The 15546-nt window shown below is 41.8% G+C and overlaps 1 protein-coding gene across 4 annotated transcripts in view; it reads right to left on the bottom strand.

Annotated features, from left to right (window-relative positions):
* LOC117440560 (SH2 domain-containing adapter protein F-like) overlaps positions 1–14813 on the bottom strand; it is a 109179-nt gene extending 94366 nt beyond the window's left edge. For 2 of the 4 annotated variants that reach the window (XM_034076818.1, XM_034076810.2), the window contains exon 1: positions 13843–14810. In XM_034076818.1, coding sequence (XP_033932709.1) covers positions 13843–14274 — 432 coding nt within the window. In that variant the 5' untranslated portion in view covers positions 14275–14810. Of the gene's footprint in view, positions 1–13842 lie in introns of all 4 variants that reach the window. The other 2 variants (XM_034076798.2, XM_034076803.2) reach the window with 2 other exon arrangements.
* Positions 14814–15546: the final 733 nt, after the last annotated feature.

The raw sequence follows: 15546 nt of genomic DNA on the forward strand, positions 1-15546 counted from the left end.
CACACACCACTGAAGATAATCAAACATTCGGTTTATGTCCAGGTGTATTCATTTGCTTTGCTTTTAATCTAATTGGAGAATCAATCACGAGAAGCAGTTCAGTGTTTGAAAGCATGCTCTTGTTTGCGGATCAGCACAACAAAATACCTAGCTTTCACACACAACAATTCCCACATCGCTTCAGAATGTAGGACCCGATAATTAGGTGAAACAAACTAATTAAAAACATCCCTTCTATGTTTATTTTCTACCACTGAGCCTCAAGCCGCAAAGTGCATTTTCTTGACCATAACAGCTACCTTAAGCACGCTCAGGGTTTACAGTCTATCTCTGCAACATATTCTTTAATGGATATGCTTTTAAGATTCTTTGCACATCAATGTACTCAACCATCAGTTTCACATGTGTCCACCTCCCTCAGCGACATGTGCGATGTTCAAAGAACGACTCACTTCTGGCTGCAGACTTATGTATTACACACACCCTCCCCTTTAGGATTCAGTTGTTGGTTCTTCAGATCTCTGCACTTCTACCCATGTGGGGTGGCTTTCGCACGGCAGTTGGGGTAAAGTCTTTTCTTTAGTCCTGCTGTTGATCATGGTGTGCATGGGAATGCTTCCAGATGCAGAAACAGCGACACTGATAACATACAACACACGTGTGGGAAAGAGATCAGAGCAGCGTTGAATGGAAAGGGATGTTAAACATAATGTACACCTGGAGAGTACCCACATCAACACTGTAAGTATAGGTTTCTGTGCATTATGGGGCTTTTAAAGCACATGAACTCTCAAATCAGGTCACACACACACACACACACACACACACACACACACACACACACACACACACACACACACCACACACACACACACACACACACACACACACACACACACACACACACACACACACACACACACACACACCACACACACACACACACACACACACACACACACACACACACACACACCACACACACACACACACACACACACACACACACACACACCACACACACACACACACACACACACACACACACACACACACACACACACACACATTCTCCATCAAGGCTTAAGCAGGATAGGATGTCTAGTGTTCATTATCAGTGCTCTTTCTAATCAGACCTACTAAAGACATTCAGTCTGAACAAATTATTACTCAAGAGGTCCCAGTCGATCACAATGAAATGTTACTTAAAGTGGACCTATTATGCTATATTGGAAACATATTTTGTAAGGCCATACCTATACAAAACATGTCTGTGAAGTTTTTTGCCTCAAATACCAAAACAGATCACCCATTGTAGCCATGCCTCATGCTGCTCACACCCCTCTTTTGAAGCCCTGTTAGAGAAACGCGGATTTTGGGTCATTAGCTTGAAAAAAAAAAAAAAAAAGAGGAGGAGGCGGAGCTAATGCCTGATCAGAATTCTACCGGAGATAAAGTTAAATTCTGCTGTGATAAAACGACATCCTGTTCTAAACCACATCAAGGATTATTTCTGAAACAGTATGGAGCTCAAATGCTTTTTCTCTTGCGGGTTTATCACAAGGTGGGTTCCTTTTTTTATTTCCTGCTTTTTAAGGCGAGACACCCCAGGTGAATAGGGTAATTGTTTTAACTTAAAGGTATCAGCTAGACATTTCTCCAGTTAATTACTTACAATAAGGCAATTGTTTTTTGTATTACAAGTTTTCTGAAATAGCATGTTTAAATATCCAAATTATGCATTATCTCATTGAATATGCACATTTTTTAACACATTTCAGGAATCGAAATCTGAACTTTGGATAAAGCCAGATTCAAAATTCTTGTTTCATTTTGTAGCCATATTAGTATCTATGGCTTTTACAGAAGGGATATTGGATATCTCTTTTTATCACTCCATAAATCAGAAAATACTGTCAACAGCCCTAAAATATCAATTTCCGCCATGTTTTTAGGTATACAATGTTGTATAATTCATGCTATGAATGATATATGAACAAACCCTTCTGTAAAAGCCTTCATAATATTGATAGGAATATAACTGGAAGGTTTGGTGTCTCTACGTGCTACTGAAGTTGAAATTTCGAACTCAAGAGTAGGAGAAAAACCTCATTTTGAGAAAACGACCTTTAAAGATTGCAGTGAGGCGCTAGCTGAACCCTCCTGTTCTCTGGATGATAGTTTGCGCCTCGACGCACTCCGTGAAGGTATTTCATGTTCGGGGTCATTTATTTTTTGTATAACCTTGCTTCGTGCAAGTGACAATTGTTGTCGTGTTCTCTGTGAACGTTTTTTTCGCCATTCTTTTGCCATTTTGAGATTTCAATTTCTAGCGGAAAGCTAACCAGGAAGTGTTTTAGCACACCACGTGACGCATCTGAACGAATCACGTTGTCAGAAATTGACACCAGCCAATGAGATTTTGTTTCTTGGTTTAAGACCCCTTTGTGCTTTCACGATTGGTTGCTGATACAAAGGAAATGACCATATTTGGATCCGATGAGATTGTGCAGGAGAGACACAGCTTTCCAACAATATCTCTGTTGACATGGTGCACACAGCGGTCGCGGTACTTTATGTTACGTTAGAATGCTAACTTTTGGTGCATTGAGGAGAAATCTACAGACGAAAATAGACAAACTATAGTAAAATAAACACTTAAATGTGTATTTTGTACGTTTTCCTTCCAAAAGCCTGAAAGAAAACATGTTATAGAATCAAAATAGCACAAAATCTCAAAATTGACCAGTACTTGAAAAATGATGTTTTTGCCTGCTGTGTCTCGCCTTAAAAACACATGTGCTCTCCAGTACAGGTTAGCTCTGAGTGTTAGCGAGGCTTGCTAATGTAAACAAAGATGAGATTACGTCCAAAACACGTCAGGCATTGTTTCTGATAGCAACTTTCTGTGGGTCCGCCGCCGATTTGACGTCAGATCGGCAGCAAATCTGTATCAGCTCGTTGTACCCCCGTTTTTAAAAGATTTGGGTACGGAGGAAAAGAGAGAGGGTTTTATTTTCTGACGCTGTGTGAGTTCCCCGACGCACCGGGGACACATATTTATGTAAAAAAGACATCACAAAGTGCATTTTGCATGATAGGTCCCCTTTAAAGGTAAAAATAAAGAAGTTGCAGATGTTATTTTCTGCCCCAAAATATATTTCAAAACCTTTAGGAGTACATTTCTCGCATCTAAGAACGCCCTTATACACAACTTCTAAGTGTTAATAGTGATGTGTTTTCTACTCTTGGTGTCCACAAAATGAACTTCTTGCATTCTGATGCAAACGTTTGTTTTGTATAAAATTAAAATCAATCAAATGTGGCTACTGCAACAGATATTGGCGCAGAGCCCTTTTCTTTCTTTAGGATTTCTTGTGCCAAATGTAACCTGAAAAACCCTGAAAGACAAATGCTGTGTGTATTTTTAAAAGGTCAAAGGTCACAACTATAGTTTTCAATTGAATTACTTATGTATCTACATCCACATGAGCTGCTGAAGGATCTACAAGCCCCCTCCGTACCATCAATCATTCAGGCTATAAAGGAAGTCGACGTGATCCCTCAAACAAACGGCTAAACTGCACTTGGAGAAAACTCTGTGCCCTGCATGCATTCCCCATCCATTCCTTTATTTACCAGGACAAATTGCCTAGCAGCATTCACACTTTTAAGTAGCTAGATAACTCTACTTCTCAATCAAATCCTACTCTAGCCGCCCTCCTCTCCAAATGAATGATGTATCTAACGTTAGCACTGAGGCAGTGAAGCACAAAAAGCACCCCAGCTTGTCCCTAAGGACCTCTTTCATTGGAACCCACTCCACACTGCCACTTAAGACCTCCAGAGGAGAAGTGGAGGAGGCCGTGGGTTGCACCCTACAGTATGAAGGTGCTCTTAATATGCTACAGATATTCAAGATTAAGCACTCGACGACACGCTTCACAAAATCCAATTTCCTTCCTCTGCTCCCAACCCTCTGTGATAGATTTATTGGCAGTGTTTCTGCGCCGTACGTACGGTTAGTGTGCGGCACAAGAGTCTATAATAATTCTGGTGCTACAAAAGAATGTTGGTATTTTATAAAATATGATAATCCCTAAAATAGTCGCCCTTTGAATGAGCAATTTGTCCTCAACGTGGGCTACACTAAACTCCTTAATCAACACGGGTTCAATTATTATGCAAACACCCATTTCTTTTTTAATGACAGGATGAAGTAGTAGGCTTAAAGAATAATAATAAAGTTGTTTAAACCACAAAGGTATGCTGACAAGAACTGTGGACATGCAGTTAACTCCCATGAGATGCTGTTACCACAACGCACACAAAAGCACTTTTATGTATCGCGGCTCCTATAAGATAGGAACTGACACGATTAGGAAAGTAGGGCTTCATGAAACAACATGAGGAGATCCACCGGGGAAAAACAAGCCGCAGTCAGGCCAAAGCTACAGATTGTGATTTGAGGACGTTGTGATTGTGTCTGGAAGCTCTGTGGCCTCAGATAGCCTCTGTGTGGGGAGGATGCACGGAGGGCCCTGCGTCGCCTACACTGACAATCGAGCGAAAGCACAGGGTGGAGTCCGATACTGCTGCCATCGCTACGTGGCTTCCCACCTCTCAGAGCTGGAGCAAAGGGCTAGAGAAGCTATATTAGGAGGGGTGAGGGACAACCACCACCAGCATGTTTCCACAGAGAGCCCTCAGTGGGGCATGCAGCAGCTATGTGCCGTCACCATTTGTCACCTTTCCCGACATCCAGATAGCGCATGTCGAAGAAGCCGATAACATAAACCCTGGTTCTGGTTTAGCAAGCAAGCGGCAGCCAGAACACTCAGCCTACACACAGGGGCGAGCACAGACTTGTCAAGTTAAAAAGGGAATGTCACCAAGTTGTAAACACTTCCTGACAGGAAGGGAGCACTTCCTTAATCCTGGAGCAACCAAGCAGCCATTCCTTATTTTCCACCAAACAAACTGCAGACAGTGGCTTTCATTCTCTACATGCGTTCATATCACAAACAGTTCATTTGAACTGTGACAAAAAAAGACATTAAAATGTGACCTCATGTGAGCAGCACACTCAAAAGCCGTTTAGTGGACGTGTTTCCCATTCACAGAATAAAACAAAAGTCTAGAATCCCACTAAGAAATAAATGGAAGTGCACAGCTTCCTGGTGGGCTGCCGGATCACGGGGCAGCTCTGTTTGCAAGACGGAAGTCTGGCTGCCTCCTGCAGTGTGACACAAAAACAACAGCCTGTACTCACATGCACGGGATAAAAGGCACATCTCCATGACCTCTACAGTATACGGTATCTTGATGCAAGAAAGCGACTTGGTTACGGTTGCAATTTTACTCCATCTAATTTGCTTGTAGGGCCGAGCTACTGATTTTACAAAAATGTATTCTTCATATTGGTTCTCCCTTTGTGCCTCAGACGGGCTAGGGGTGGGCGATATGATGATATATATCGTCGTGACGATATTAGGTCTCGACGATATGCTTTTTCAGAGATATCGTATCTATTGTGATAAAAAAAAAAAAAAATTGAAAAAAAAAAATCATTTGAAAAAAAACTATAAAAAAATAAACTTTTCCCTTCCGTTATGCTAAAGTATTTTATTGCACTTCAAGTCTAAAGTTTACATTGTAATTGTTTGGCACTGACTTTTCCTCATTGATGTTTTATGTTTTACTTAGTTATGTTTTACCCTCCTTTTCATGTTTATTGATGTTCACTGCTCGTGCTACCTCAGAAAGTTCATTTTATACTGAGAAACTGTGCCTTGAAGCCACATCAAAATGTTGAATTGTTCATTCAGGGATTCATTTCAGAAATAAAACCAGCTTGAAATGCTATTTTGGTCTGTTACTCCTTTTTGTTTTAGTTTGTTACCTTGTAGGTGCTTGTACTGTTAAGTAACTTGAAAAATAACCATAATAACCTACATGAAAAAATATCGTGATATATATCGTCTATCGTGATACTGCTTGAAAAGTATCGTGATAATATTTTTTTCAATATCGCCCACCCCTACTTCAGGCTCAATTGTTTCTTTTTTAGATTAGTGCGTGAAGATCTGCCTTCCCACTAGACTCAGCTACCCATGTGTACACACACACACTGTCATTAAACAAAACAGAGCCATGTGTCTATAACTCCCAGGCGGCCAGAGCGCAGCCCTCTGCAGGCTAATTGTGACCTGGTGGAATCGTGTGACTGATGTTCCGGTGCAAAGCTAGAAAAAGCGATTCGAGCATCAAACACAAGAGACTCTATCGGGACTCTTTAAATCCTTGATGAAGACTCCCAGATGGAGGGAAAGAAAAATAAAAAGCAAACAATTGCTAAAGGGCATCATTTCCAAGACCAATAACTTTCAAGCACATGTGGCGGGATGGCCGTATATAAAACCTAACCGTGAGTAGCTATTACACTCAGCGAAGCAGGCTTACAGTGCCATCGTGTCAATGTAATAGGATTTGTGGATTCACCAAAATGATATATCGATGAAAAGCCAATGCTCAATTGAATAACCATGACATTAAGGCTTCCAGCGCATGCTCCACTACAGGATGACTTCATCCTGCCCACATGCTGTTCGGCTCCGAGTTGCTTCCTTCCTCTCAAAGTGCCCTTCCAGGATTCTTGTTGAGGTCCCAGGAATTCATTGTAAAGTAAAAAAAAAAAAGTGAGTTTAAAAAGTGTTTTACATGAAAGTAAAATGTGTTTTATTCTGAGCTGTGGGTAATGAGAGTTGAGTCTCTTGTAATCCGGAACTAGTGGATGTGACTTTGAGAAAATGCCTTAGATGCTTAATATAGTTCAGGAAATACATGGCATTCTTCACACCTCAGTGAACAGAAGGTCAAGCGGGAAACAGAAAGCTCACAATCCTACCTGCCACTCCATGCGAACGATATCACAGTCTAGACTTTACTGTTGTACTATGAGTCAGCTATTATATGTTCTTAGGTATTTATTTACACAATTGTTCATGATTATAAAAATAATGATCTACTCGGCCCACTTCTGACTAACTCTTTTTTAATTAACAAACAACAGCTGCAAAATCCAAGACATGCAAATCACAGCTTTTACACCAATCTGTTGATTTGTTTTTAACTATCACATTTAACAACAGTGGAAAATGACTTTAAATTATTATTATTTTCATTATGTATTCATACGGCTTGGAAGTCCGGAGGTATTAAATAGTCTTTATTAGGGATGCACGATATTGGGTTTTTGAAACCGATACCGATAACTTCCTGCTTCTCAAGACCGATACCGATATCAAAACAAAAAATTCCGCCACTAATTATTTCAACGCGATTAACGCATGTGTATTTTTTTTCCTTGGCCGCCCCGTAGTTTCAGAGCGCATTGAGTTTAAAATACCAGCAGCCCCACTCCTGCCGCCCGCTTGTGGCAGACCACACTTCCACGCTCACCGGCAGGCACCGACTGGCCATCTGGAGGACCGGGAGGGTGTGTGTATGTGTGGCCCAAGCGAGCGAGAGAGAGACCTTATGTGCATTGTTGTTGTTAGCATCTGGTGCTAGCTAGCTGCGCTAACAGATATAAGGAGCTGTTTAAATGAAAACAGAGGAGCGACATTTCGCCACAACTGCGCCGAGCACTTGACTTTATGCAGGAAGCCAGACAGTGGGACATTGTACGAAAAGTCAGCACACTCAGCACGGATAGTGCGCAACATGATTGCAGCGTCCAGGCAGCTCCGGTTCGAGCATATGCCTTGAGTTGCACATAGCTCCAGGGTTTATCGGGATGACGTCATAATTCCTAATATCGGACCGATAATTATCGGGCCGATAATTAATTCTATATAATCCGAGTACGAAAATATCCCATTGTCCAACACAAAGACTTTTACTCAGCCAATGAGCATGAAAACAGGTTTGTGTAATTGTAGAGCAACAAGGGCACATCCTGTTTCACACTGACATCCAGCCAGGCCGGCCATCAACCCGACCGGCCTCCGTCTGATATGATTGGTAGAGAGCCGCACTTAAAAGGTGTGCTATAAGAAAACATGATGGGCTCTGATGTTTTCATCCATTTTCTGGCTCCCTGAAGAAAACCACTCTCGCAGACCCAGGTGATATTGACGTTTGTGCTCGACATTTCTCCTATCACTGGCAGAGATGAAAGCGTAAAAGGCCGCTGGGATGCATTTATGAAATCCCAAAGATGTCTGGAGTGCTAGGGTGAAAGGCCAGGGGAAGATATTCAGGTTTTGGGGAAATGAAACTGTACTCTACAGGCAATGTAATCTGCGGGCCGATCCAACACGTTCTACCCACGCCAGAAGATAGTAGCTTGACGGTGTCAGGTGAGGACGTCATTCAGCTTTTTCAAATGCTGCATCTTAAATAAAGTGTGATCATTACACATCCAAATGGATTTAAACATATGCTAAAGGTGAATGGAAGGAAGCTGACACCCTTTCCAGTTTCCACAAACAAATAAAGCCAGACTAAGCAAGTAGGGGAGGGTGTTATTTACTATGAAAACATCCGATCATAACCTCAAGCCCGGGAACTACACAAGACTGAAACCATTCATGTTTTTTAATTCATTAAATGATAAACACATAAACCTTTCTAGAACCACAAATGTTATTTTTTAAACTTTGGGTTTTGTACGGATAAAACAAACAAGTTAAGGTGCGTACATTTGAAAGCTAAGATAACGTTTAGCCATACAAAATGATTGCTGGTGTTCACAAACAGATATGAGAGTGGTATCAATCAATCACACAAACTAACTAAGCATATCTTCTGAACCCTTAAACTATTACTTAAGGCCAAAAGGTTCAAGCAGCTGTTTCTACCAGCAACAGAAGTCAAAAATAACTTTTAACTTTCTATATTATGGCCTAACTTTCCACCTGCTTTCACTAAACTCTGTTAACTCTTTGAGGTGATGCCAATAGAGTGGTGCAGGGATGACGTATTTACCCGGAGATTAACTGCGCATGGGTTCCCTCGACAAGAAGCAATGGGATTTCTCCATAGCATTTTGGAAAATAGCTCGAAATAACGTGGAAAACGAACCTGTTTGATAAATGCACGTTTTGTTCAGCCGGATAATCTCCACATGTCTACCCTACTTTTATCATTTTCTAATCGTAAATCTAGTCGCCAGAAGCAAAATGCTAACGTTATTCTATAAACGAACTACAGCAGGGTCGCTGCTTCAACGTCACGCCGACTTAAGATCCATATTCAAAACTACAGATTCTAAATTGTTCAAGTTGAAGCGTTTGTTTGAACAGTTTGCAGGAGGCAGGGACTTGCTTTCAAGCGGAACACGGGGAAAAACAAACTTAGCGGGAATGTGTATGTGTTCGATGTAATGACGTACAACGGCCTCGACAACTTCTCTAGTCCTATTCAGCCACTTGGTAACAACCATCGTTTTTCAGACACGTAAACTCTTCAGAAATCACCAGCTGGGTTACTGCTGATGTATTTAATGTCGTAGAACAAAACGTGATCTGTCTCTTAAATGTGTGTCAACTACAGACCTTATTTTGAGCTATTTTCCAAAACCCTATGGAGAAATCCCATTGACTGAGACGAGGGAACCGGTAGTGGTAAAATGCTAACTCACTTCCGGGTTTTAGGACTCGTCACTGCACCACTCTATTGTTTTCAACCTCCAGCCTACTCTCTTAAAAAGCCGAGCCAGGTCTTGTAATAAATAAGGTGTGTGGAAAGGATTAAGCAGCATAAGCACAGAGGAAATCTGTCCATCCAGATGCCCCTGTTGACTCACAACAACTGTCTTGGCATCTGATCCAAAACGGTATAGATAGATAATATGCATGCTGGCTCTGATCGGATCCCTGCATTGAAAAGACCCCGAGCCATAAAAGGAGCCGAAGTTAGATTGGAAGAGGATGTTTCCCCAGGTGCTAAGACCGGTACTGACGCTGGCGGACTGCACTTCATAATGATGCCGCAGCCTGTCAGCTCCGCACTACTGCTTTTGTTTACACACTTCAGAGTGGAGACCATTACCACTTTAGCGTGTCCTTGAGAGAAGTTAGGTTAGTGCTGAGTAGAGTGATGAGCTGGGAGATGAGGCCTTTAATTAGCTCCAAGGCGGGATGATAATTGATCATCTCCTTCAACTCGTTCTTCCATGAAGGGCTTAACGCCATTAAAAACAAAACACATCACAATACCTTGAAAACTCAAAACCACAAGTTGGATCAAAGACCGCTCCGCACAAAGAGTGCAACTTCAAACCAACACTGAAATCCGCTGAATAAATGGACTCTTCTTAGATAATGATTTGCACTCAAAAACAACACAGAATAGGAAAACTGGGCGATGAAATGTCTGTGAAAATATAGCATGTTTCTCATCTTGCTTTTTCCCCCTACATAGAAGCCTGTTTAATAGAAATAGACTGAGGAAAATGCACTTGAAGCCACTATTGGCGTTTCAGGCATTAGGTAAGCAGTGATATAATTAGCATTCATGAATCAAGTAATTAAAACATCAATGTAACCACGCAGTGCTGTTAAGACACTTATTTGCTCAGCCTCCAACAGTCAGTGCAGTTAAAAAGACAGTTTCTCTAATGCAACGGACTCCATTCACTATCCACTGATGGCGCGAGGTAGGGCTGCTCGATTATGGCAAAAATCATAATCTCGATTATTTGGGTCAATAATTGATATCACGATTATTAAAAACGATTATCCATTTACTTTGAAACCATCCATTTATTGAAAAATAAATGTGAACAGTATATGTTTTTAACAGTTGGTTACCCTGAACTTTAAGTATAATTCAACTGAAAAACCAATAAATAAATACATTTAAAAAAAATAATAATAATAAAAAAGTGTCTATGTATAAATCAGTAATCCACTAATTAATTGTGTTATCATTGTCCAGACGTCAGAACACATTGTCTGTTCAATACTCTTTAAAGTATAGCCTGAAGGGAGAGTGTGTGAAAACCAACTGCAAACAGCGCTTCCTACCATTGAAACAAGTGTCTTTATAAATCGGACTTTGTCAACTCGAGAGGAGAGTCTCTCAAAAAAAAGGATATATAAACAATTATCATGCCTTCAGGCTTCAGGACAAACTGTAATCCTCAAAAAAGTGTAAACACAGAGCCTCACAAAACTCTTAGTGACCAGGCTTTTTCTGCAAAATATTCATTAATTATGAAGCTTTTTGTATTCCTCAGACATAGATGTAAACACACTCTAATGTGGTAAAACACTTCCAGATATGCCCAGTTTAATAGTTTCCACCACCGTGGAAGAGGAGGTACACCATGTACTACAGATGCAAAAAAAAACTGCCAATATTTAATATGTTCACTTAGGGGTGGGCGATATGACAATATATATCGTCGTGACGATATTAGGTCTCCACGATATGCTTTTTCAGAGATATCGTCCTATCGTGATAAAAAAAAATTTTTTTTGAAAAAATGTAAAAAAAAATTGAAAAAAAAAAAATAGCGGGAGGGGAAGAGGCTCTCCGTGCGCGGCGCAGGGGGCTATGAGAGCGGACGGAGAGCCTCTTCCCCTCCCCCAGCCTCACCTACTGATTTTAATTTCACCATATATCAAGCCCGATCGATTTCACAATGTCAGCGCACCTCTGCTTGCGTTCAGTCCGAGTTGTTTGACACGCTCCCAAAGTCCCCGCCCCCTTTCTTTGCAGCGAGCAACGGGCAGGCATTTCATCAAGGGGCTCCTTATGAAAAGACTAGCAAACGGTGGAAAGACATAACTGACGCTGTGGCGTTTTATGTTTTTCCCTTCAGTTATGCTAAAGTCTTTTATTACACTTCAAGTCTAGTCTAAAGTTTACATTTTAATTATTTGGCACTGACTTTTCCTCATTGATGTTTTATGTTTTACTTAGTTATGTTTTACCCTCCTTTTCATGTTTATTGATGTTCACTGCTCACTTGTTCATTCAGGGATTCATTTCTGAAATAAAACCAGCTTGAAATGCTATTTTGGTCTGTTACTCCTTTTTGTTTTAGTTTCTGTTACCTTGTAGGTGCTTGTACTGTTAAGTAACTTGAAAAATAACCATAATAACCGACATGAAAAAATATCGTGATATACATCGTCTATCGTGATACTGCCTGAAAATATCGTGATAACATATTTTTCAATATCGCCCACCCCTATGTTCACTTCAACACTTCAGCATCTTAGCAAGAAAACCCTTAACCCCCTCTCTCGACATATTGCTTAAGCCCAGCAGCTGTCAGTACTGATTGAGATCGTCCATAACATTTATACTGGTAGGTGTGAGGTATTTAAACCATACTGAACAATCATCTGCCTGTCTGTTTAAGCCATATGTGCACACGGAGAGGGAAATAAGATGGGCATTGGCAACTGTATTCCTGACAGGGGAAAAGCAAATAAGCTTCAATTAACATGAGACAACTATAATCTGTTTAATCAGCTTGAACAGCTGCAGTGGCTGGGTGAAAATTCTGCTTTTCTGCTTGTGTTACTGATAACACATCGCCGTATGAGTATTAAACCTGCATACTAAGTGCATGAGGGCTGCTGAAAACATGGCTTTGGAAAATAAACATTGGAATAGAAGATAGTTTCCGAGCCTCTATGTGTCTGTGTTGAGGGCGTGTGGGAAATAAAAGGTGTTTGTAAGAGTTTCACTTGTTGTGTCTTCCCGTACACAACACTCTTGTGACAGGTTGAAGACACTGTGCAATATAAATAAAAGTGCCAAACCAAAACCAACTGTGAACTCGCCACACGTCCAAAGACAGGTGCGAAAGCAAACACAAGAGTAGGAGGAAGTAACGTGAAGGTGCGATCAAGATGACCGCAAAAATGTCAAGTATTGAGAGAGGAAACAGTGGTGTGTACAGTGTGTATTTTCACAGAGCCATGCTTCCTCCTCTGTACAGAACTACGCACTGAAACATTCCTCCGTGGGATCACACTCATCATAAGGTCCTCACCGACACATCTCAGGCTTCTCCAAATGAACCCAGTGTGTGTGAATTCCTGAGAGGCCTGACATGACAGTGTTCTCCACATTCATGTTGTGGTGATGAGTGCAAACAGCTCCTTGCGATAGCCACAACTTCAAGGTAAAAAAAAAGTGTAAGGCTTGTGCTGTAAATGCAGATAAATGTGTCAAGAGAGTTTCAAATCAGAGCCATCTATCTACTAATAATTTCCATGCATGGCAAAAATAACATTAACTAAATTGATCCTTCTAGTTCAATAACATTGAATATATATATATATATATATATATATATATTCAAGTTGAACAAGCAGATTACATTGTAGCATGAGAATAAGCTGCTCACCCAGCAGAGCAGAGTTTGCATGCACTTTACAGCAAGTTGACTTTCACACACAGAGTAACAAAAGATCATAATTGTCAGTATTAATGCAAGCCAGCTCTGATACATTGAGCTGTGTGTCAACACATGACAGACTGCTCCCCCCACAGCACTCCCTGTAGTGCAGGTTAGTTATTAGACAAGAGGTGGATGTCGCAACTCGTGTGGACAGCCGTTGTGATAACAAGTTCTGCCGGTTGTAACGATGCATTTCTAGGTCAATTTCTCCATAAACAGGCCATGTTTCAAACATTTTGTAGGGGGGAAAAAAATAATATTTTGTGATTTCAGAGAGAAAGCTATACTTAAATATGGGAGTTTACTAAGAATTGTTAATTTGGGGTTGTAATTGAAAGATTACAAAATGTTTAAAAGTTTAGTTGTAGCTCCAAACTTGTCCACAGACTAATGTTTGGACTTATTTCACCCACCTTCTCCTTGTTGTCGTGGTCCGAGGGAGGTGAAGTGGGAGATTTAACACTCCCCAGAGCAACAGCTTGGGTGACTGTGACACCTCCGCCTGGAGCTGGGCTGGGCTTTTCGATAGTTTCCACCTTGATAAGTCGGTGTTTTGGTGACACATACTTGATATCCGGCGACCCCACGCTGTTCAAGCTCGAGCCGAATGAAATATTTCCACCTGGAGTGTACGGGTCCTCGAAGTCCAGCTCCTTTTGTAGTTTGTAAGCAGCGAGGATGTCCGGTTGCGCGGGGCTCGGGAAGGTGACCCCGCAGATTGTTTGTTGGTAGCCAGGCGCACCGGGCACACCGGTGTGACAGTGTCTGTAGTCCGGTTTCGGAGGCGCCGGAGGGGGTGCTTTGGTAGTTTTGAATCCTAGGTGCTCCTTGAACCACTTGGCCATGCTGCCAGTGCATCGCTCTCAAGTCAATGAATGTAGTTTAGTTCCAGCTTTCCTGCCAGCGGAGCCCGAGTGTGTTCGTCAAAAGTGGGCTCCTCGGGTCACGCGCGGCCAGCACACCGGTGTCTGAGCGTGTTGCCAGTCTCGTGCGACTCTAGGTCCGGAGAGGAGTGCGCGAGGAAATGTGAGCGCGGCCACAGGCACTTTCTGATCTGCCCTGCTGCAACTCAGTCCGCTCCGCTCGGCTGCTCTCCACGTCAGGTTTCCAGACTACGCAACATGGGAGCGCTTGTGCAAGAGGAACACACGCCCCCCCCACAACCTGCCCTCCCTACCTGAGAACATTCACTGCCACCTACCGGACTTGTGAAGCCCCGCTGACTGTTGACTACTGAGAATACCAGTCACCGCTGCATGAAAGTTTGGAGAGTTTTACAAAACCCACAGCTCCGAGCACCCTCTGAGAAGAGTCTTCAGGAATCCCCGGATGTGGACTTGATGTATCTGGGCCGATATAGAAAAATAAAAAAACGATTAGCCTATACATGACATGGTGTTTCTTGGAACCATTTTGGCCCCTTACTTAAATGTGGGGGAGTCATTTCAGGTATAGATCACTTTGGGATTTCAATAAAATGTGTTTTAAATATATTCCCACTTTCTCTCCAGAGTTAACTTAACTCTACAATATTATTGTTTTACAGAAATACCTAAGTAATACAACTGTTTACCTCAAAGACTGCAGGTCTACATGTTGTGTTTCACCTCAAGGGTAAAGTCCTATATCATTATCAGTGTGCTCATGTCCAGATGGCCACTGCAGACTGTTTTAATTGCAAATTGCATTGCAAATGAACAATAGAGAGGCATGCTGTACCTATATTAACTCGGGGCACTGTTCTTGCTAAATTCATTACACCATCCGCTGAGGTGAATTGTTCAAAGCAACAATTCAAGTGAACAGTTCTCTCCAAGGTGTCTTTCAATCTCTCTGACGCAGAGCATAGGTTCACCCGCTAAACACTAACTGCCTTTGCAATCAAAGGACAGATGAAAAATAATCCAATTGTCCCTCACAGAGACATACTCCAGCAACAGTCTGCATTAACACGAGTCATGGCTGCAGCGCGGTGGGTTTTTATGAAGCAACATTTCTTTTTAATAACACCACACACACACACACACACACACACACACACACACACACACACACACACACACACACACACACACACACACACACACACACACACACACACTCAGCCTTGAGCAAGT

This window comes from Pseudochaenichthys georgianus, chromosome 3 (genome assembly GCF_902827115.2).
Source record: "Pseudochaenichthys georgianus chromosome 3, fPseGeo1.2, whole genome shotgun sequence".
Classification (NCBI taxonomy): domain Eukaryota; kingdom Metazoa; phylum Chordata; class Actinopteri; order Perciformes; family Channichthyidae; genus Pseudochaenichthys; species Pseudochaenichthys georgianus.